This window comes from Acomys minous (assembly GCF_964271855.1).
Source record: "Acomys minous genome assembly, chromosome: 16".
Taxonomy (NCBI): domain Eukaryota; kingdom Metazoa; phylum Chordata; class Mammalia; order Rodentia; family Muridae; genus Acomys; species Acomys minous.
The window spans coordinates 90,871,144-90,895,380 of NC_140498.1; the positions used below are offsets into that span (position 1 = coordinate 90,871,144).

Genomic DNA, 24,237 nt, shown 5'->3' on the forward strand with positions numbered 1-24,237 from the left:
TGAGTGGGAAGTCTTAGCCCAGTGCTAACTAGTCTTCTTATGGAGGTCACCAGTGAGGATCGGGCCATCCTGGCCCCACCCACAGCAGCACTGTTGGCCACCATGCTGTGGCCAGGGAACCCTAGGCCCTAATGGCTACACATCTCCATGGCGGTGGTGTTAACCACCATGGTTGATATTTTTATTCTGACATCACTAACAAGCTCAGGTCAGGGCCAACTGAGGATCCCTGCTGTAATGGCGCGCTAAAAGCTGTGAGACAGTGCCCAGACCTGAATGGCTGCTGTCCCTCTGCCATTCAACAAAGTAGGCCCCAGTTCTTGGAGACCTCGGGTCCCCTGCAGATTAGGGAGTAGGGGCTCAGGAGTCTGACCCCTCCTGTCTGGTAATTCGGAACTCTTCGGGTGCTGATAGTAGCTTGGAAATACAGAGAAACTCCATAGTGGATTCTGACATTTTAAAAGCAGTCAGGAAGCCCTGGGTCCCCAGGGAGAGGAAATGCCAGCTCCCAGTGAGGTGAAGGGTGGGGAAGGAGTTACAATAAAGGCTACCAGAGTGACTATCTAATCGCTTCAACCAGCAGGAGGCTGGAGACAGGGGTGGGGTGCTGGGAGAGTTGGGTGGACCCTGGGGGAGAAGTCACTTTGGCCTGGAGTCTTCCCTACCTGTGCACCATGGATGAGATGAGCAACTGATTAGGAGAGCAACTGGGGCACATGGGGGACTCAGACAATCACTAGGAGGGGAACGGTTGAGAAGGGCTGGGTTCCAATCCTAGGGTCTTGTAGAGGGTTTTCGTTTAACGGGACATGACTCTCATAAGCTCATGTTTTTGAACAATTGGGCCTCAGCAGGTGGTGGTGTTTGAGAGACCAGGAGCCTGGCTGGAGGAAGTGAGTCACTGGGTGATTGGCACTGAGGTTATAGCTCTGCTCCATTTCCTGTTCTAGCTCTGCTTCCTGATCTGCCAAACTACGAGCAAGCAGCCTCCCCCTTCTGCAGCCGCTGCTGCCAAGATGGCTCCCACCATATGCCTTTTCTGCCATAATGGACGGTCCCCTCTGATACTGTGAAACCAAATTAACTTCTCCTTCCTAAAGCTGCCTGGGTTATTCTGTCACAGTAGAGAGACAAGAAAGAACACAGGGAGAAGGGACAAGCACCAGGCCTCATGTTATTTATGCGTTGTAACATTTTACATATGATGGTTATCACAGAAGGACCTGTGCCTCATTTGGCCTGAACATGAACAATAACAGCAGAGATTCACTAAAGAGCCTCAGAAATATGAAATCACAGCTTGTCAGCCACAGACACTTGTTTTTACCGGAACACTTTTAATCTACTTATGCTAGGCAAGTTCTTACTTGATCATCAGAGCCCGGGATCAGTGCCTCTTGGGGGCAAACCTCCCATGCTGCCTCCCTGTTTAGCACTAATCACACAGTGGGTGTGCACTTGGCCATTAAGCTCTGGAGGGCAGGGAAGGTAGTGTTTGCTTTTCTCTGCTTCTACTGCACACCAGTTTGTGGGGAGCATTTGGAAACACAGGAAGTAGCTCATTGCACAGTTTGTCTGGGGACCAATGCCATTTGTACTGTGGATGTGCAAGACAAGGTCCACAGAGGTATCGCCAAAGACTAGAAACTACAGGCTCTCTAGGCTTCCTCACAGCTAACCAAGATGGCCACCCAGAGAGGTCACCACTATATAGAAGTGAGCAAACAGTTCAGCCTACCCAGTCTAGTTCAAGGGGTGGCATTTGTATGCCAGGCTCTCAGGTTTAGATAGACATACACCCCCCCAGGATGGTGGTACTCCGCATAGTCTCATTATTATCTTTAGCAAATAAATAGTGCTCTGAGTTAGGAAGGTCTTCCTCATGCCTAGCCTAATTTTCTTTGCTTCCTTCGTACTCTGTGCCCCTTTGCCCAGTCCCGGGGAACAGAAATACAGACAGCTGCTCCTCCTCCATGATTACTAGTCTCTTCCTGACTTAGGAAGCAGACATCGAGTCCCTCTTTGTGTACAATGCTGTCTTATCTGAGGATGCTCATAACACTAACAGATGGAGATTGTTACACAGAAGGCTACTGTGGCCAAAACGTAGGCAACACCTGACCATGGGGTGCCCGCTCAAGCCTGACCATTCTATCAATAACACAACCCTACACCTAAGGCTGGGGGAACATCACGGCAGAGGGGCGGAAAGACTGTAAGAGCTGGAGAGCCAGGACGTCTGCTGCCACACTGTGTCTTCTAGACATGGCAGGGAGGCAGAACCCTGAAACCTCAACTGTTTGGATCCCTAAGCAAGGCCTGCTGGTGTGGATGGGGGGAATCTCACAAGGCCATGACCCTAGACCCTATGTGGGGAGCTATAGGCAATTCGTACCTGCCAAGAGAGGGAGACTCCACCTTCTCCAGGAGTGATCTCCTGACAGGTGATCTTGTTAGCCCTAAACTTGTGTACTTATGAGCAACACTGAATGTACTCAGTAGCTTGTATTCACACACACACACACACACACACACACACACACACACGGCAATAATGATTAAAGAAGAGGTCATGAATTTGAGTGGGAGTTGGAGGAAATGGGAGGAGCTCAACGGGCCAGAGGGAGGGCAGAAAATGATCTAAATATAGTACTCCTGTATGAAATTAAAAAAATAAAATAAAATAAAACAAAATAAATGTAGGAGCTGGGTGTGGTGTCACATGCCTTTAAGCACTTGGGGAGGCAAAGGCAGGCAGATCTCTGTGAGTCTAAAGTCAGCCTAGTCTATAAAGCAAGTTCAGGACAGCAGAGGCTACACAGAGAAACCCTGTCTTGAAAAAAAAAAGTTGGTTAAAGTATGAAAAAGAAAAGCAAGTGTCAGGTGAGATGGCTCTGAATAGCCATGGGGAAGGTAGAAGTGGGAGACAGCCCACATCAGACAAGACCAGTTCTCTATTGAGTTGCTCCACACATAACCACACACATATATACATAATTAAGATAATAAAAACAAATCTCAGAAAAACCCAAAAGAACGGGGATATAGCTCAATGGTCGAACACCTGCCTAGCATGTGTGAGACAATGGGTCATTGTAGCACTACAAAAACAAAAGTAAGTAACAGTAACATCAAATGGATACAAAAAAGATTTATCTTCGGTCCTAAGTAGAAAAATAAAACCAATGTGCTAACAAATGGCCAACAGACACTCGGTCTTGCTGAGATGCTGACAGAAATGGGTGGTGGGGATTGTCTTTAAAGTGGAGCATCCATGTAAAGAGGGTGGTTTACACAGACAGCTGCCCCCCCCCCCCGTGGTTTGAGTAAGAATGGCCCCCCACAGGCTCATATGTTTGAATGCTTTGTCACTAGGAAATGGAACTTTTAAAAGGATTAGAAGGATTAAGAGGTGTGGCCTTGCTGGAGGAAGTGTTGTCACTGGAAAGGGTGGGTACCGAGGCTTCAAAAAGCTATGCCAGGCCCTGAGTCTCGCTCTCTCTGTCTATGGATCAGGATGCAGCTCTCAGCTACTGCTCCAGTGCCTACCTGCCCTACCACACCACGTGCTCCCCACCACGGTAATGGACTTAACCTCTGAAACTGTAAGCAAGCCCCCAGTTTAATGCTGTCTTTCATACGAGTTGCCTTGGTAATGGTGTCTCTCTACAACAATAGAACACTAACTAAGACACCCCCCCTCATCAGGCTCACATATGGTTAGACGTTGTGTACATTTTAAAGAAGAAATGTCAGTATTTTTGTGTAAAACCCTGAAACAATCAAGAAAAAAATTTAAAAATCAGACTCATCTCTCACTCAGGACAACAGACTGTATACTGGACAAACAGTGCCTGAGCCTGGATCTGGCTGGAGGTGCCACTTCCTGTCTGTCTTTGTCTTGGGAGGGTTATCAGCACACATGGCTTCATTTTTCATCAAGAAACAACAACAAAAAAAAGGGCTATAAACCAGTGCTGCACATTTGCAAACACAGCAGTTGGGAGGCTGAGGCTAGAGGTTTACAAGTTTGAGACCAGCCTTTCTCAAAAAAAAAGATGAGGCTGGTGGCACAGCTCAGTGTATAGAGCTTTGTTCTTGAATGCCAAGACCCTGGTTCCATTCTCAGAACCTCCCTCCCTTAAAAGCAATAGAAATTATGAGGGAGTTTTTTTTTTTAAAGATTTATGTATTTATTATTATGTATACAGTGCTCTGCCTGCATGTACTCCTGCAAGCCAGAAGAGGGCGCCATATCACATTACAGATGGTTATGAGCCACCATGTGGGTTTCTGGGAATTGAACTCAGGACCTTTGGAAGAGCAGGAGACGCTCTTAACCACTGAGCCATCTCTCCAGCCCCATATGAAGAAGTTTTTAAAGACCACAATAGTTGGTCTTATTGTCGGTGAATAAGAGTCCCTAAGGTTTGAGTATGGCCTTGGTGTGCTTGTTGTCCCCCCACCCCCACCCCCACCCCTGCTGGAGTGGATCCTGGGCCCCCTACGTGCTAAGCATATGCTCAAAAACCAAGCTCACCCCAGCTCCAGTATAGCCTTGATGTTTGAGGACAGTTTAATGATGCTCATCTACAAATGTCCCTGGGTATCACTGGCTGCGGGAGAGCCAGCCAGTGGGAGCATGGAATCCTCCACATCCCCTGCTTCCTCATTAGCCATCAGCAGCCAAGGAAAGCCACTTCCGCTGTGCCTCAAGCTTGGCTCATTCTCTGAAGCCTTGTGGAAAGGCTTGGAGTCTTGGCTCAGATGGACTGGATGGCTCCATTTGTGTGCAGGTGCTGAGAAAAGGGGGTGCAGCTCCCCCTCTTCCAGACCTATCTTCTATGAGTATCCCTGTTCTTGCTGCTGTGGGGTAAAGGATATTTGGTAGGAAACATGGGTTCTTTCCAAGGGTCACTCTGGCCTGGCCCGTCAGCTGTCCGGGCAAGGGAGAAGTGGCTGCTGATCTCTAGCCAAACTGAGGCAGTCTTAGAAAGGGACAGTGACTCAGCTGTCAGCACAGATCTCAGCAGATTGGCAAGCACTGAAACACTTGGTAGCAGATGGAGCTGGCAAGGCTGTGGGCAAACAGCCCCCCTCCCCCCGCCACATATCTGGTAAGATGGGTGCAGCCACTGGGTTGTAAATGGAAATGGCTTTTGACTCAACTTTAACACTTCTAGGAATTTCTTTCTCCCGATAAAGTCTGTTCATATGCCAAATGAGGTATTTATACAGTGCCACCACGGGACAGCACTGTCACAGCCAAGGAGTGGCAAAAACCCAAGTGTCCATTATAAAGGACTTATGTAATAGAGGATGGCATAGCCTCACACTGGAATATTATACAGTCATGAAAAAGAGCTGGGCCCTCTGTACTGGCTGGCTTTATGTCAACTTGACAAAGTGTCACTTGGGAAGAAGGAACCTAAATTAAGAAAATATCCCCACCAGTTTGACCTGTGGGAAAGCCTGTGGTGCATTTTCTTGATTGATGATTAGTGTGAGAGGGCCACTGTAAGTGGGGCCACCCCTAAGCTGGTGGTCCTTGGTTCTATAAGAAGGCAGGCTAATCGAACCATAGGGAACAAGCCAGTGAGCAGCGTCCTCCATGGCCTCTGCTTCAGCTCCTGCCTCCAGGGTCCTGCTTTGAGTTCCTGCCCTGACTTCCCTCAGTGAAGGTGGAATGTTTACCTGGAACTGTAAAGTGAAGTAAACCCTTTCCTGCCCAAGCAGCTTTTGGTTCTGGTGTTTGTCACCTCAGTAGAAACCCTGACTAAGAAGACAGTCTCTGTACCTTCTCACTGGGACTTATCTCCTAGATATGTTAATACTTGAAAAAGCAAAGCCAAATACACACTTTCACTAGTACGAGGGTACATAAAATAACAGTTTTGTCTGTTTATAATAAGATATTAATGTGCATGTGTGCGCGAGCACACACACACACACACACCAAAAAAGCAAAACCAACCAATATTATTGGTCTCTAGGGTTGGCAATTAGTGAAAAAAAAAAGGGGGGGGGCTGGATATTTGGTGTCTTTAGAACACAGGATAAGAGTGTCCTTTCTGATAGAAACAGGAATCTAAAATTTGAAGGAAAAAAAGACAAACTCCTAAACCCTTGTACACACATGACACATCCAGATTAAAGCTGCTTCTCACACCCCAGAACCAGCCCTCTTGGCTTATCTTCCAGGTCATGGTTCTGGGATTTTGTGCTTCTCTCCCCTCCTCCTCCCCCTCCCCCTCCCCCTCCCCCTCTCCCTTCCTCCCCAAGAAACTGTGGGAACTCAGGCTGCCCCCTCCCCGCCAGTGTCTAGCTTACCTGTTCCTTCTCTGAATATGGGTTGTTGAGGACCACAGGGGTGTTGCCCTTCCCCCACAGGTCATTGAAGACTCGGTCATTCTCCCCGCCCAGGGGCGGAGCTTTGTGCGGTTTGCCATCGAGGTCTCTGGAAGGCAAGGTGGGTCGGGTGAGGAAGGGTGACAGCAGGATTGTGGCCTTGGGCTTGGAGTCAGCCCCCCCATCTGTACAGAACCCCAACCCACTCAGAGGGCCCTCTGTGTAGGCTGTGGGCCCACCCATCTTCATCCCAACCCCCACCCCCTGCCCCTGACACCCAGTGCCACAGGAAAGCAGTTCTGGGCTCAGGTGTGCAAAGCTCGGTGCGGCTTCAGGCTTCAGTGTGGCTGCCACTCTGCCTTCACTCACTCCCACCCCTCCCCACTTCCAAGATCTGAGAATTGGGAAGCCTCCTCAGCATCATCAGGTATGTACCGCATGGTACACCCTGCCCACCCGGGACAGTTAGTGATGAGAAAGGCAGGGCACAGGATGGGTGGACATCCTGCAGGCAAGAGACAAGATTTATTCTGTTCTTGACCAAAGCTTTATGCTTTTGTAAAAAAAAAACCCACCAGCTCAGGGGACATGGCAATGGAAATAATATCACTCACAACGGTGGCTAGAGTCAATGAAGCATTCACCACACGTCAGACACTGTACGTGTGGATCATGAGTGTGTGCACAGAGGAAGGAGTATGTACAGGCCAGAGGTGAGCCTCATGTGCTGTTCCTCAGGAGCCAGCCAGCTGGGGTCTCTCACAGGTCTAGAGATCACGGATTTGACAGGACTGCAGACTATAAAAGCCCTATAGCACCCCTCAGCATCTCCAGTTACTGGGGAGTCTTTATGGAGACTCTGGGAACGAAACACAGGCCCTCATATTTGCAAGGCAAACAGCGTACAGTTGAATGGTCACCTGGCCCCCTTGTGTGTGTGTTTGCCTCATTGAACCCTTGAGATGGTCCGTGGGGTAGGAGTGAGGAGTAGCCACTGTCACCATCGACATGCGTTCACGGGTGGTACGGGTGAGAAAGAGACGTGAGTGGCTACGGAGGTCAGTGCTGCCATCAACTTCAGAGTCCAGGTCGAGCTAGGACACAAGCCTGTGGCCGTGACTGTGGGGAATTATCTTGGCTGGGTCAACTCATACGGAAAGACCCATCTCGAGTGAGGGCGGGACTGTTGCTAGGGACTGTGGACTGTAAAAGCTAAACAAAGTGAGCTGAGCCCCAGCATTCCTCACTCATTGCTTCCTGACTGTGCACACAATGTGACCAGCCGTCTCGGGCTCCCGCAGCCTTGATGCTCCCACTGTGACAGATCGCACCCTAGAACTGTGAGCTACAGAAGCCCTTCCTCCTCCTAAGACGCTTCTGCCACATTACTTCATCACGGCTATAAAAGAATAACTCATCCAGGGGCAAGGTCACAAGTGGCCAGTGGTAAAGCCAAAGCCTCCAGCCTACTGCTTACATATTTACACTGAAGAAGAGGCGCTTAGTGTTGTGTTTATTCACCACCACTGTCACCACCATCGCTACCATCAGGAACAATCCTCTAGCTTTCCCTCCTCCTCAGCAGTAACACCAGCGACAACTCACTGTCACCATCATGACGTTTGTCACATCATCACCATCATCCTCACCGTCGCGATCACCATGGCCATCATCATCACGGTCAACATTCCTGTCATCACTACCATTGTCATCAACATCATTATTATGATTACCATCATTATCACCATCATCATCACTACCACCATGACCACCACCATTGTCATCAACATCATCATCACCATCACCACCATCGTGACCATCATCATCAAGGCCATCATCGCTACCCAACCCATTGCCATCCCTATCATCTTCACCATCGCCACAGTCACCATCATTATCACGATCATCATCATCACCATCATTGCTGCCACGACCACCAACATCGCAAACACCGTGGTCATCACCATCACCATTTTCCCTGTTCTCCTCACCATGGCTACCACTGTCATCTTCACTCTCACCACCACAGCATCACCACAGTAAGAAATCACACCACAAAAGCTGAGGTCCAGAGAGAAAGTCATTAGCTCAAGTCACACTCCTAAATCACAGGTTTGTGTCTCGTTCCAGAGCCTGCCCTCCTGCCCCTGAGGCCCCATTGCCCTTCTGCCCTTTCCTCTGACCGGCCCCGGCCGAGGCTCTGTCAGCAGGGTCCTATGGGGTTGCCAGCTTCAGAGACCAAACCATGCTTGTGTCATCTTGTCCTTCTTTCCTATGAAGGCTGCTCTTCTGCTCTCCTCTGTCTATTGACCCTGCATCCAATTGCAGTTGTACCTTACTGTCACTCCCAGTCCCCAACTGTAGGCTACTCAGCTATTTTGTGTCCCTCCCAGGTATTGGTCCCTGGCATGGAGGTTGTCTCTTGTCTAGTTGTTATCTTCCCAGCTTCGGGGACTCCCCACAGGTCTGCATGGATTGTCAATTGGGGTGAAACAGGAGCTGGGAGACGGGCTCTGAGTCCATCCCCTGCCACCTGTTCTGATGGGGCCAGCCCACCGCATCCTGCCAGGCTTCTCCTCATCCTCCTGGCCCCTTGTTCCAGCCACTTCCGTTCCTCAGCTGGGTGAGGATTACATCATCAGAGGGGAACATTTTGTCTCACCCTCTTCAAAATGTCACCAAAACATCCCTGGAGTGGCTCTCGATGGCCAGCATTTCCCAAGTCAACGGATTACCTGTGCAGCAATTAACTAGGGAACGGGCTGTGGAGAGCCGCTTCAAATGTCACTCAGCTCCATTCGGCTCTGTTGTTCCTGAACTGACAGCGCCACGTGAGCCACGAATGGGTCCTCAGCAGACGAGGGAGGAGGTTAATGCATTTGGGGACATTGGTAATGTACCAGGTGCTTGTACATAGTTATTTCATCTCGTTTCAACAGCCATTCACCACTCTTGGTTTCAGATGAGAGAGCGGAGTCCACAGAGGCAATGCGAGTCTCCCTCCCCCCACCCCCACCCCCAGAGACCTACAGCTTGAAGCTAAACAGGGGTGTGAAAATAGGTCTGATTGATGGCTGCTAGCTTATATCCCTTCTGACAAAGCAGGGGTGTGGTGGGGGGGTGGTGAGCAGGAAAGATATGTCAAGATACTTATATTCTCAGCTGCAGGTGACAGAGAGGGAACCCAAGCCTTTATGAGGTCCATCACCTAGGCAACTCCGAGGCGGTTAGTCTTGTAGGAAGGAGCTCACAGGTTTAACATCTATCTTGTGCTGCTTTTGTTGTTGCTGTTGTCTCTTTCTTCCTTTCTTCCTCCTGCCCTCCCTTTCTCCTGCTTCCTCGTCTTAATGCGTTTGGGTGGCGTCGCTAACACCAGCTGGTTTTAAGTCGTGCGTGATGAACAGGGATGAGATGGTTTTAGTACGGAGCCCAGGGAACGTCACGGCCGAGTGGTCTGCTTTCCATGCACTCAGGACAAATTCAGGAGTGGACGCCCCTGACTCACTGACCTGGTGCACCCCAGGGGTTCACCTGGATGATGGGGGTTCCTGAAGCATCCCACAGTATCTGCTCACAGTAGCAGGTCTGTAGCCTCCACAGTGGAGACTGGGTAGGATCGGGTCTGACCCTTGGCTTTGCTCATTGAGACTCCTGGACACGGAACCAGCCTCAATATGCTCTTTGTCGTGTGAGAGTTAATGACAGCAAGGGGACCGGGTAAGTGAGAGGACCCCTCTGACCCCCAGCTGAGAGTACTGACTCTTGTACCTCTTTGCTCCTTCTTCACGGCCTCATTAGACAAAGGAGCTGCTAATCCTTTAGGGTCTTTGTCATTATCCAGGCAATGCCTGCACCATCTGGTACAGCCACTAGCCACACATGGCCAACTAAGCCACTTCAGAAGTACAGGTCTGCAGTAAATGTAGATTCCCATAAGACTCTGATCTCCACTCTCCCCTCTTCTCTGCGCCCTCGCCTCTTGGCCACGCACAATCTAGTGCTGTCTTCTTCGCTCATCCCTCCGATGAGGGACACCCATTTCTTCTGGGCACCATGTGAGATCAGGTGTGTACAATGCCTGACACACAGTCGGCACAAACAAGACACTATCTCACTATGCTGTTGTTTCTTAACAAGTAAGGGAACAGCAGCTCAGAGAGATTGGTCCACTTGCCCAAGGCCACACAGGCAGAAAGAGAAGCTTGCTAAAGCTGGTGTTTCCTCTTGTTATAGCTGGGCATCCAGGGGAACAGAGATACAACATGGGGGAACTTGGAGGTGTAGCTTGCTAGACCACATACTCATGGAGAGTTTTGAGTATTTTTAAAAATTTTAATTATTAAAATTTATTAAAAATTATTTAATTATTAAATTAATTACTAATTATTAAAAATTATTAACATTTTATTTGTGTGTACATGTGCATGCATGTGTGTGTGTATCATAGCATATGATCAACAAGCCAGGCAGCAAACACTTTTACCTATTCTGCCATCTTGCCATACCTAGGACTTTAAACACTAGACACTCCCAGGCAATGAGGTGAGAGCACTGATTCCATCCACTGGGTAAATGTGTCTTTTTTATTTTCCCAGGAAAGAAAAGACACTGAAGCAGGGATCAGGTTTGTTTCCTGACCTCTGGAAAGGCTGGTGGGTGACTTGTATGTGAGTCTGGGTCTGCTGGCTGCCTTGCATCACCTTGATATGGTTGACAGTGTGTGGGCCTTGACTGTTGAGGTTTTCAGCCAGGGACTTCACCTCAGTGGGCTCTGTCCCAGACCTTGAGGGTAGCCGGAGCACACCTCATGATGACCCTGGGGTATCTGTGGATGCTGTGCTGAGATGGGCCAAGCCAAGCATCATTTTAGTATCTCCAAACCTTCACGCAGCCTTGGCCAGGTCCTCCGCAGAGGGTACTTGGGAAATCAAGTCCATATTCTCTCACAGCACGGACAGGTAGCTCAGTCTGGCTCCTCAGAAAGTTCGCATGGCTGACTACTGGTCGAGCCTGAGGACCTGGCAAGGAGCAGGTGTGTCAGGCTTGTGTGCCAGGCTCAGGGAAGGTTGAGGCAGTTGCCAGACGACGGGGCTGCTATGGAGCAGCTGGCCTTGGCAGAAAGCCTGCCCCAGCTTTCCATGGACTTGTTGGCTAACGCACTCCCATCCTCCTTGCCTTACGCCAGCCTTCCGTTGCTGCCTTCACCTGGTCTCAGATGCCAGGGCCTGAGTTAATACCAAGACTCAACGTTTACGGAGGTGGGATGTGGGGGCCCTGGACAGCTTATCAGGGTGCTGTCGTCAATGGGGAGGTCTTAGTAAGGGAATGAGGAGTTTTTTTTTTCTTTTTTGAGATAGGCCCAGGTTGGCTTTAAACTCACTGTATAGTCGAGGATGACCCCAAACTTCTGAGCCTCCCGCCCCGCCCCCTACGACGTGGTAGGATTAAAGCTGTCTGTCATTGTGTCCGGTTTTTGTGGTGCTGGGATCGAAGCGAGGACTTTGCACATTCTAGGCAAACACTCTACACCCCCCAGGCCTGCTTTTTATTTTTTTGAGACAGCCTTGCTGTATATAGCCCAGGCTGGCTTCAAACTTGCCACCCTCCTGCCTCAGCTTTCTAGGCATTAAGATTGCAGGTATGAACCATCACGGTAAGCTGTTAAAGTTTCCTTGTGAGGCAGGGATCCCACAAGGAACCCTGAAGCTGGGGAGAGAGGGTGGGGTCCTGGGGCTCAGTTACCACCTCGGCTCCAATTGCCAGTCTCCCCATGCTGGGCAGAACCCTTAAACCCACACCTGCAAGAGGAGGTAAGTAAAGAAATTAAGGGTGCTGGGCTGAGTTTGAAATGTTGGAGGACAGGAAGCTCTTATTGCCTCAACCCAGTGTCTGTCCTGTCCTACTTGGACATGGAGTGTGTTAACAGCCCGTTGCATTGGCTATGCAGAGCAGGCACCCTCAGAACCCCTGGGTTCTACGTCTCTGACCAACAGTGGGCTTTGGGGAGATGGGTCAGGGAGTAAAGTGCCTGCATGCAAGCATGAGGATCTGAGTTCGATCCTCAGACCTCACACCCAAAGCTCCTCCCACTGCTTTCCTTTCATCCCTTGGAGCCTCTTTGAACCCGTCACCCTGGTCTCTGCCTCAGGACCTCTGTTCCCACTCTATCCTCTTGTTAGGACCCTCCCAACTCTGGCTTTCACATGGCTGGCACCTCTGTCTTCCCCCACCTAATGTTCTCCTCACCCGAAGCTACTCCCCCTCCCAGCCCCCCAAATCTCTGGCCTATTTCCTCTCTGGCATGAGTCACAGTGAGAGATGACGGCAAATGTCTATTTGTCTATTCTTCATGTCTCTGATGTGACTCCGGGAGGGGAGAGCTGCCTTGGCGAGTCCCCAGCTCTGAGAGCAGAAGACTGTGCTTGCTTAAAACTTCACTGGGTGGAAGGCGGCAAGAAGCCCGCTGGGGACAGGTCAAATTCGGGGGAGGTAGACACGTGAGTTCTTCCATAGCTCGTTCAGGATGAAGGGCTGAGTGTCCAAGTGACAAGACAGAAAGGGGACAAGGCAGGAGCTGTTCCCAGGGAGAAGGACAGATTGGGAAAGACATGCGTGTCTGATGAGGGGGAAAATGGAAGTCCCTCTGGGTGTGGCGTGGAAGTTTGTGAAACAGCCTTTACAGTCTCACTCAGAGCTCTGTGTGCAGTGTGTGCTGACTCAGGGAGCCTGGAGCCTGCCCAGCTAAGGGTGTGTGTGTGTGTGTGTGTGTGTGTGTGTGTGTGTGTGTGTGTGTGTGTGTGTGTGTGTGTGTACACATGCATGCACATGCACACATGAATGTGTGGATGTGAAGGTCAAAGGGCAATTTGTTGAGACAGGGTTGCTTCTTACTGTCAAATGCTCCCATCAAGCAGGACTGGTGTCCCAGCAAACTGTACAGGGATCTTGATGTGTCCATCTCTCTAGCACATTTTTGTGGGTGCCCGAGATCCGGACTCAGGTCCTCATGTTTGTGTGGCAAGCACTTCACCACCAAGCCATCACTCCCCAGCTCCCTCTTGGGAACTTTTATGATGAGCAAACACTATGAAGAAACAGCCCAGCCACCTTGCCCTGCTACAACAGACTTAGAATCCTGGATCTTCTGTGATGATGGTTGGAGGGTTAGGAAGCTCACAGAACCCATCAGAGAGATTCCTGCACTTGGAGAGGCCCTCCTTTTTGCCTTGAAGGGTGACAGGCCTCGGTTATCTTCACCAACATTAATTACTCCAAGCCAGAGGAACTACAGGGTCTTGGCTTCCCTCTCAGACTCAGATGAAATGTTCTGATGGCTTCAGACACTCGGAGGCCAGTAGCCAAACACACTATGGGCAACAGGGCCATCTGTGAGGCGGCAGAGGTCAAGAACACGCCCTTCCTGTGTCTGGTGTGGCTACTCCGCTAGCTGTGTGGCCTGGGATAAGTAAAGAACCCCTTCAGTCCTCGCTTTCCTCCTCGTGGCTGTGGGGCCCTTTAAGAAGCAAAGAGGTATTAGCATGGGGGGGCCAATCTCCTTGGGAGTGGTCAGTAGAGATGGGCCCAGAGCTGAGGGTGGGGGTGGGGCTACATGTTGCCCTCTCCACCACAGGCTTCTGCTTTTGTCCCTTGAACTCCTGAAACTTAACTGAGGGGCCTGTAGGTTCCAAGCAGGACTGTGTGACCCTGGCTAAGTGATGTTACCTCTCTGAGCTTCAGTGTTCATTTAAAAGAGTGGGCTGAAGCCATGTGTCCTACTTCTATGGCAACGTTTACATGACCTCTGAAGAGGTGCTTAGGGGTGATGGAGTGCCTTGCAAACGTGTATGGGGTGGGGTGGGGATTGGTTATCTGATTGTAGGGCCAGGATGACCGGCTGTTCCAGATGGATGCTGGACCAGGGACCTTGGCCTCCTTAGAACCCTGCCCCAGGGCAGCAAGCTGAGCAACCTCGATATCTTCTGACACTTTTTAAAGTGACCGCTCTCAAATGCAGAAGGGACCAGAACTCTGGGCTTATTGCTGCCTCCCTTACTCACCACCTCCTGAGGATTCCTGCCTCCTGGGGCGAGGGGGCAGGCCTGTTTCTTAGAATGGCATATCATATTTGGTCCAGTGATGGAGCAGAAGGCCAAGTCCACCCATAGGAGGAAGAAAGGACCACAGAGCCCAGACAGGCAGCACACCCTGAGCTAGCAACTAACTGGCTGCTGCACTCACAGGCCTTAGGAGTCACTGGCTGGTGAGTGTGCCTAGATGTGGGATCCAGGAACTGTACGCCACTGTCTCCCCAGTGGCTCAGAGTGGCAACCACTCATTCAGCCCCTGAGTTGCCAGTTCCAACCCCCACTCCCAAGAAACAGCTGGTCAAGGAGGTCATTGGGAGTACAAGACAGTCCCCACCGCTGTGTGCACGAGAGTCTCCAATAGTCTCGGGGACACCAGTGTGACCCCAAGAACAATGTGACTCAGCCCTAGGAGATGGCATGGGGGACACTGTGGGCTGTTGTTCTCTGGGTTCGTGGGTGCTCCTTGCACTATAGAGGGGGTACCATTAGGGGACAGAAGGACCTGCCATGCCAAGGACAAATCCCACCTAAGGACAAAAGGTCTCAATAAGCACACAGCCTTCCATGTAGAAAAAAAGCAGACAGAACTTTCTGGAACTTTCTAGATCCCCGACTTATGTATACAGGAAGCTTTGATCCTCCATGTGTGAGTCCACACAACTGGGCGCATCAAGTAAAGACAGACCGACCTGTCGTCTCATTGAGAATTGTTCACTTCAGAGCATTATGTCACAAATTGTGACACTGCTGTGGCACCCTAGACATCAAGATGACACTGCTATGCCCTTCTACAGCTGATGCTCCTGTGTGTGCCGTGGCTCAGGGTCCAGGCACACACCTCTGACCTGCTGCCTGAGGCCCCACATGTGCTTTGATACTGTTGATGGCTGGCTTTGTCCTTAGGAAATTGGCACCGTTCTTTTATATCGCAGTTGGGACTACAATGTCATCTGAAATGCCAGGTAGGGGCAGGTTATATCAGCCACATGCTAGCTTCTGGCTAGTAAGGTGGGCTTGGCTGCCACATTAGTATGAGCCACCAGGCTAGGGGAGCAGGGGTCATTAAGAAATGTCACCCAGGGCATGGTGGCACTCGCCTTTAATCCTAGCACTCGGGAGGTGGAGGCAAGCAGATCATTGTGAGTTCCAGGCCAGTCTGGTCTATAAAGCAAGTCTAGGATAGCCAAGGCTGCACAGGGAAACCCTGTCTCAAAAAACCAAAAAAAAAAAAAAAAAAAAAGAAAAAAGAAATGTCACCATTCCTAAGAACGCATTCCTCTGGGTGGCTTCTTGGAGTTCTGAGCCTTCCTGGGTGGCTATCTCTCAAACCCCAGCTTATCTATGACTTTTGGCCAAGCCACCCAGCACATGCAAGGTGAATCTGGGCAGCCAAAGGGAGGATCATAATGGGAAAGAGATTGTACGGGGGCACCCCTAAGTTAGAAAAATGGATGCAGGGGCAGTGTCCTATGTCACACTGTCCCTGTGCCTCCTTGGAGAAAGAAAGGCAAGCAATGGTTTCTATGGAACGAAGTGTATGCATCTTTTATAGTCCTCTTGCTCCGTAACTACACTGGCGCCCCGGGTGTTCTGGAAGGCAGGCACAGTCACCACTATACCATCAGTGCCACACCAAGAACCTTATATTCTGCATGTCACCTTTGTGTTCTTCTGTGTCACCTTGGGGGACAGGGTCAAAATTAGCTATGTGATGGGGGAGTACCCAGAACCCACTGTGGGTCTTCTGGGGGGGCAAACCCACATCATATGGGGTTCAGGAGTGCAAGTGTGTCTGAAATAGGACCCAAGGGGGGTTATTACACCCACAGCTGCAAATCACAGTCAAATAGCTAAGACACTGGTACATCCTACGGTCAGCTGCCATTGGCCAGGGAACTCCACCACTCTGGCTAAGGCAGAGACTCATTTCAAACTCTCCAAACGTCCCTATTGAGAAACAGGGTTAGTTGAGTAGGACTAGCTCGTGTCATGTCAGACAAACTCTGGAGTCTCGGCGCACAGGAGAGCTGCAGTGAGTGCCACGTATGCACTCAGGGTTTGGATTCTGAGAGGCCTCAAACGTGTCTTACCATCATGGGGCGGGCTATAGGGATTGATGGTGGAAGAGGCAGCAGAAATTTCCTAATTGCCAGCACCTAACTCTCTGCCAAGGCCAGCTGCTCCGGTATCACCCACAGTTCTGCCGGATCTCTTCCACCCAACCCCCCCCCACCCCACCCCAAAGCACCAGTTCGGTCACCAAGAAGAGACAGTCCCAGTAGTTTAGAATCCACTAATTCTGCAGCCCTTTCCCCTCCTTGGAAGCCTTCCTTGTCCTCAGCTGGACAGAGAGGAGAAAGCAGAATGCGGGTCAGAGGTCAGACCTTCGTTGCTGGCTTCTCAGGACCACAGCATGAGCCGCATGCTCTCTCAGTCCACGTGCACAGGTCCCCCAGTTTTGGCTCAGTATAGACAAGGCCACCTCCATCTCCCTGGACACCGTCTTGACACATCGTTCCCACATCCCACCTTACAGGACTCTGGGAGCAGACATGGGACAAACATGTGAAGACCTGGACCATGGCTAATGATTCTGGATCTCATGGCAAGAGCCACATCTTCAACTGGAGGGGCCACTCACCTCTCAGGACTGGAATTTTCAGGGGGACATAAAGGGTAGCCAAGTCACACCAGGGGTGGGCAGGCTGGCTCCTAGGTTGCCTGGTGGGGCTTCACATGCACACCTACACACAGGCACACCCTTGCACACCTGTGTAGCTTACCTGTCCACCTGGACTCCTGTGTCTTTCATCTCTGCGTTGGCTGGCCCACCTCTGTTGACTGCTTTGCCCCCACTGTTGAGGATGTTCAGCACAGGTTCTATCTCTTTGAGCAGTTCATCACGTTCCCCACTGTCCTGGAGGTTGGCCTTGGTACTTTTCAACGAAGGGTCAATGGCCAGACCATTGGCCTGGGTAACTGAGCCAGATTCCTGCCCATTGCCTTGGGCATGCTGAGGCCCATTCCCAGGGCCTGAGATTCTGTCTCCTGCCAATGGCTGGTCTTTGCTGGCTGTCTGCTGGTGGGACAGATCGACAGCTTTGGTGGGCGGACCCAGGGGCTGGGTCACCCGGATGGTCTTGGGAGTCCCGTCCCCTGTGAAGGTGGTCTCCAGGTGTGTGGTGAAGCCCTCAGGGCCCCTCAGAATGAGGACCACGTGAGTCTCAGAGGCAATGCCCCTGAGTACCTCCAGGGCGCTGTCATAGCTGAGGTCCACCAGGGGCCGGCCATTGACGGCAAGAATGATGTCCCCGGCTTGGATAAGGCCACTCTGTTCTGCGGCGCCTCCTCGAATCAGATCCGAGATGATCACAGGTGGCTTGCTGACCCGTTCCTTCACCAGGAAGCCCAGACCCCCAACTTTGCGTTTGAAGAGACGGACAGAGATGACGTTGGGCTGGATCTGCTGAACCCCAAATGTATGCTCTTCCATGGTGTCCGCGTCCTTCAGGAGACCTCCAAGCTAAGATGACTCCTGCAGAATTACAAGCTACTCTGGGACAGAAGCCGGCTGCGGGGTTTCTGTCGCCTCTGTCTTTGACGTCAGCTTGGCGTCACCTGCTCACTGCCGTTCGGCCTTGGGTGGCATGATTTCCTGTCTCCCCACCTTCTCCTTCCTTGTTCTCTAAGGAAGCCAAGGTTGACCAGGCAGACGTCAGGAGCAATGATGGGATGTGTCCCTAAGCAACAGGTCAGGAGGACCGGAGGCTTGCAGTGTCTGGTGACTGTGTCCCAAGTGACGCACAAGCATGGGGACTAGACTCTGAGCATCTTGGTCACCAGCTTGTCAGTTGCAGATGTGATATTAGGGGCTCCTGGAGCTGAGGATGAGGAAGAGGAGAGCAGATGAGAGGAGAAAGGAAGAAAGTAGAGTGACAGGGGTGGGGGTGGGGGACCCAATACCTCAGAGCTGGGATGGAAAACAGAGCCACACACACCTGGGGTGCTGAAGCCAAGCCTAAAGCAGGGCTGGTCTTCCTCAAGAGAACACCCACCTTTTCCAGTTAGTGGTGGCTACCTGGTTTTGTCTCTGTGATCAAAGCCCCAAGGGACCAAAGGGCCTTCCTGGTGATGTCACAGCCAAGACAGCCAGAGCAAACCCCCAGAGACCCAATGGTAGGACTCCTCAGCATTTTATCTCTCTCATCACAGGAGCCATTGCCTTGACTTGCTGTGCTGTCCTCGGCGGCCCAGATTTTATAATCATTTTCCATTCACAGCCTAGAAGCGTCTCTGGCACTGATCTTTGGGCTCTCCACTCTGGAGCCTCCCCGCCAACCTCCCCATGAAGGGAAAAAAAAAAAAAAAAACAAACCTTATCAGACAAGTATACAGAAGCTGCATTTCATGGTACCATGGACGGAAGATTCTAACTAACCCTCACAGCCATTTTCCTCATCATTAGCTCATTTCAATTTCAAAAGAGACACTTCGCCATGTTACAAACACTTCATCACCAAAGAGATAGGTCCACGCCGATGCGCTAATACATCTGTGCACACCCCCCCCTCCACATAACAACACATGAAAAACCTCAGTGAGGGAACAGGAGAAAGATGGGCCACGACCCCCTGGGCTTAACAATGGTGCATAACATGCCCGATCGATACCCAGCAATGGAAGAGAAAAAAAACCAAAGCAAAGACTAACATGGCAGTTCCTGAATACGTCTGTTCTCAACAGTTATTTCTCCTCCTTTGATGTTCACAGAAACCCAGCCCTAGGCCTGGAGCCCCAACTTGAAAGAGGGCCCAGTGCCACGTCCGAGGTCATGTAGAGTGGATGGCGGAGGGACAGGCCAGCTTCCCTTTCAAGTCTGAACTTTGAAAGTTACCTGCTAATTATGTTCTGTGGATGTTTTCACAGCTCCATATTTACTTCTCTAAAAGGCTGTCAATTTTCGAACCATCAGTTGTCCCAGTGTAGGGACTTGGGGGTGCCGAAGGCCCACAGGGGCCAAGCTGTAGAGTGATGGTACCCCAGATCTGGCAAGTACAGGGAGTTGGGGTAGGAGTAGCTGTGGGCTGTGACAGGTGATCCTTGTGGGGGGCGTGGTGGAGGATGGGTGGGAGGGCAGGTGGGGTGGGAATAAGCCGATCTCTTCATCCATTACTCTCCTCCCCTCCAAGCCGGGGTTCTGCCTGCATCCCTAGACTCCTCTTTATAGCATCCTTACCACATAAGGAGGGACACCCATCTCCCCCTCATGACTAACAAATCGAAGCGCCTCATTTCTAGTCAAGCAACTTCCCAGGGCCAACCCAGGGCTGAGTCAGCTGACACAAGCGCGCCCGCTGCTTCTGAGGACAGGAGTTGACTGTAGAGGCCCCACCTGTTTTTGAAAGAAGGTCCCCCTCCCCGCCAGGGCCCCTTGAAGGAGGCTGGTTAGTGTTTTTGCGCCTTGCATTACATAACCCCACCAGCCGCTCTGTGTGGGTTGGGGAGTAGCATCCTTGGCCCAGCCCAGGCTGCCTTCTCCATCTGGCGCGGCTCTGTGTGTGTGTTTCTCTCTGTGTATTCATGCATCGCCCTCACGCTGTGGCATTTCTCTGCTGTGTGTGGCCCTTGTGTGTCAGCAGCCTGGGTATTTTTTAGCATCTTGCTGAGGCAGGCTCTGGTTTGCAGGGAAAAGCACCCAGGATCCCCAGTGCCCTTCTTGGTCTAGGAGGATGACTTCACTCTCTTGCTTTCGTAGCTGTTCATGAGCCTTTGGTCTTCTTGGGACCAAGCCATAGCCATAGGTGGAGACGGCGGGTGTGTGTGTGTGTGTGTGTGTGTGTGTGTGTGTGTGTGTGTGTGTGCGTGTGTGGTCTAGGCTCTCTCCAGGGTCCACATTTGGCTCGGAGCTCCATCCTTTAACGGAAGAAGAATCCGGAAGGGGAGGCAAGGATTCCAAGCCCGTTTACTACAAACGTTGGTTTAGGACAGACCTTAGTTAAGGACCAAGCATAGACTTGGCTTTGGTGGGCCTTGCTTAAAACAAAAACAACCAGAAATAAAGCGTGTCACAGTGCCTCCCTCCCTCAGCCATGTTCATTTTGGCCCCTGTCTCTGCTGTCTTACAGAAACAAGTGAGGCTCTTGGGTGGGAAACTCAGATCAATTCTTCCTTCCTTCCTTCCTTCCTTCCTTCCTTCCTTCCTTCCTTCCTTCCCTCCCTCCCTCCCTCCCTGCCTGCCTCCCATTCCTTCACATGGTACTGGGAATAGGAACAAGTGCTTCCTGTATGCTGGCCTATATCCCCAACCTCCTTAGTTTTATTGAACTTTCAACCCTCTTGCCTCAGCCTCTCAAGTAGCTGGGACTACAGGCCTGAGCTGCTCCTCCCAGCATCCGCCACAGTGTTAGCCCCACAGTGCCCTGGCTTTCCTTTTCCATCTAAAAGAGCCAGTCCATCTCTCACTGTGAGTTGTTCTTCTCCTGAGCAGGGTCAAGCTCACCTCTCTCTCCTTTGCAGCTGGACCTAGGGAGCTTCAGAGGTACTTATTTGTCACACTTTGCAAGCATCCAGTTTCCCTGGGCCTCTGAGACACCGTCTGAAGTGCTTCCTGGCTCTGCCTGTGCTTCTGAGTCGGCTCCTTATTCTCCCTCATTTCCCGTATCTGTAAAATGGCTTCCCTAGGAGCAACCACCCTCCCGATCCTCCTGGAGAACGCGATGGCACAGAGAGGACCGGTGCTCAGAAAAACTGGTCTCTGGTTATGATGATGCAGCGCCGTGGTCTGGGCCCTCTGGGTTTTAATCAGTTTACTTTGGTTTGCTTGTTGTTTGTTTGCTTTTCCTCTATCACAGTCCTTTTGGGTCGGTCTCTAAAGGGACCCTTCCCTGCAGGTGACACCGAGGACTCTCACCTGGCCACTGTGGGAGATAGAAGCTAGGCTGAATTGCCTGTCATGTTGTCCACACCCTCTGGAGCTGGGACTCTAAACAACTCACACACACACACACACACACACACACACACACACACACACACACACACACCCCACGGTACATACCATAGAAACCACACTTGAGCATGAGCCTCTGTTGAGTACTTCACACATTCTGGGTGTATTTACTTCCTTTACCTTGCTGTGAGGAAAATAAGTGGCTGACTGTCAGAGATGACTACCAGGGAGAAGGAAGCAGCCAAAACAAGGCCTGTCTGGTGCCACCTCCTTGTCGTGTGACCTTGGGCGAGCAGCTTTCCACCCTGGGCCTCATTTCTACGATGGGAGGAATGGGGACGGTGGGAATTCTTGGCTAGGAAAGGTGCCAAGCCCTCCGCATGGGCGTCTCATTTGACCCTTACAGCCACCGTAGGAATAAAGAACTACTCTCATCCTTGCTGAGGACAGATGAGAGACGCAGACATGAAAGCTCCTTGTTATTTTTCTGTTGTTTGTTTGTTTTAGAAGGTTAAACTTAAGAAGTACTTTTTGTCCGGCTAAGGTATCAATAGACTCTTATGAGGATGAGAAGGAAGGGAGATTCCAGGGAAGTTTAATAGTTAGGGTTAGACCCAGTACAAATGACAATCTCAGACAACCCCATCTCTCCCCAGAGCACCCCTTGCACTCTGACCTCACACTTCAGCCCTATGCCGTTCACTGTCACACACAAGGCCTCTCCTTCCACACACTCATCATTCGTCTTGGTTTGTTGTGATTTTTCCAATTCTAGCACTTTCCATTTCTAGACTTGAGTGAAGAAAAGCCATTGAGAGCCCCTAGTATAGCTTGTCCATTGAAAAACAGGGAGCAGAGGTCCGGAGAATCAGGGGGCAGAAAGGGGGTACGGTCAGTGGTTGTGAAATCAGATTTAAGAGCAGGTGTTTGAAGTTCCCAGGGAGAAGGTCAGGGGGGAGTGTTGAGAAGAAAGAAAGAGAGAAAATCCTTCCCCATGTTAAAGGTCTACAGGCTGAGGGATTCAACACTGGATGTGAAGAGCTCAAATGTTGCTGGTCGGAGTGAAATCATGTCTTAAGTGCCTTTGAAAGTTGCCCATCACCCATCCCTATGTCAACAAAATAAAACAAAACAATCCCCCAAAAAAGAACCCAAAACAAAAACAAAAACAAAAACAAAAACAAAAACAAAACCCTTATGACTTTCAAAACTTCCAAAAGTATTCTTAGCCAGCCACTAGCTTACTCTGCCAATCCAAACGCTAAAGACATCATCTGATGTTACGTAAGCTTCTGGAAGTCTCCCGGGCTTTGCTGTGACCGCCTACCGTGCCCCCACTAATCATCTGGTAAACGCTTTCAGGCTCTTCTGCTCTGTAGCTAATAAAAATCTCATGTAGCCACTCCCAAGCTGTGGTCATCATATTTGGTGTGCCATCCCACTGAATGGCATCGCCCTCTCTCACCCTTTACTACCGCTTTTTTTTTCCCCCAGTATGATTACCGCAAGGCTGACTGGTTTCCCATGGCTCTCACTCACCACACTGTCATCAGGAAATGTGGGTCTAAACTGTGACTATTAGGCCATGAGATCGCTCAGCAGGTAAAAACCTTGTTGTTAAGCCCGATGACCGAGTTTAATCCCCATAACCCATATGGTGGGAGGAGATCGACACCCACAAGTTGTATTCTGACCTTCACATGTGGCTAAGCCCGCCCACCCGATGAATAAGTAAATGTTAGTTAGGTCCCTGGAGTCTGTCCTCTCTCTTGTCCCCTAAGAATATACCGGAGACTTAGCTGGGCTCAGGCATGGGGGGCGGCGGGGAGGATGACAGAGGGGAGGAACCCATCATTACACAGGAGAGGCTAGAACAGGACGTGTCCTGGGCTAATGTAGTCCAGTGCCTACGACCCTGCCCTCCTGGGCATCAGAAACCTCACAGACCCATAGTCAAGGGGTGTGTTTTCAGAGAAAAAAAATGGCTAGCTACAGATCAGAAAGGAGACCCCATACATGCTGTCAGGTGAGAAACATACACGATAAATTCTGTACACGTAAACATAGTCATCAGCTGGGAGTGATGGCGCACGTCTTTAATCCCAGCACTCAGGAGGCAGAGGCAGGCAGATCGCTGTGAGTTGGAGGCCAGCCTGGTCTACAAAGTGAGTCCAGGACAGCCAAGGCTACACAGAAAAAACCTGTCTCAAAAAAACCAAAACAAAACAAAAAACCACACACACACACACACACACACACACACACACACACACACACACACACACACACACACCCCAAAACAAAACAAACAAAAGAAGAACAACAAAAAACCAGTGATCATTTCTGGAAGGGGCAAGTCAGAAGTTGGAGGTCCCGCCCTTGTCACCACACATCCTGGAATGCTGTGTCACTTAGGTTCTAACCTCAGATGTATTAGGTTTTCGATGAACGGTATTAAACAAAACCTAGCTTGTGAACTTGCAGCTGCTTGCACTTTGCGCAGCCACAAGGTTGCCCTTGGTGCCACAGCATCGTGGCCGTCGTCTCCCTCCAATCTTACTTACAGATTTCAAGTTCCCAAGTCTTAAAAAAGCACAAGACACAGCCGTTCCCCCCACCCCTGACCCAGCCCATACAAACTATAGATGCAAAGCTGTGCCCCTTTTAAACAATACCCCAAACAACCAGCTTCCGCAGTCTCCTGAGTCACTAATTTGCAGCCTTTTAGGATCTGAGTTGAAGCAATCTCTCCCACGCCAGCAAGCCAGAGCACCAAGCCTGCCGTGGCATCCTGTGCCTTCAGGATCCCAGTGATGAGTCTCTGGGTCCTACAGTGAGTTCCCAGGCGACCGT

The 24,237-nt window shown here is 50.7% G+C and overlaps 1 protein-coding gene across 3 annotated transcripts in view; it reads right to left on the reverse strand.

Annotated features, from left to right (window-relative positions):
- NOS1 (nitric oxide synthase 1) overlaps nt 1-24,237 on the reverse strand; it is a gene marked incomplete at its 3' end in the record, with an annotated part of 110,733 nt that overhangs the window by 68,671 nt on the left and 17,825 nt on the right. For all 3 annotated transcript variants that reach the window (XM_084764820.1, XM_084764821.1, XM_084764822.1), the window contains exons 2-3: nt 17,219-18,316; nt 6,331-6,457 (exon numbers count right to left, since the gene is read on the reverse strand). In XM_084764820.1, coding sequence (XP_084620946.1) covers nt 6,331-6,457; nt 17,219-17,928 — 837 coding nt within the window. In that variant the 5' untranslated portion in view covers nt 17,929-18,316. The remainder of the gene's footprint in view (nt 1-6,330; nt 6,458-17,218; nt 18,317-24,237) is intronic.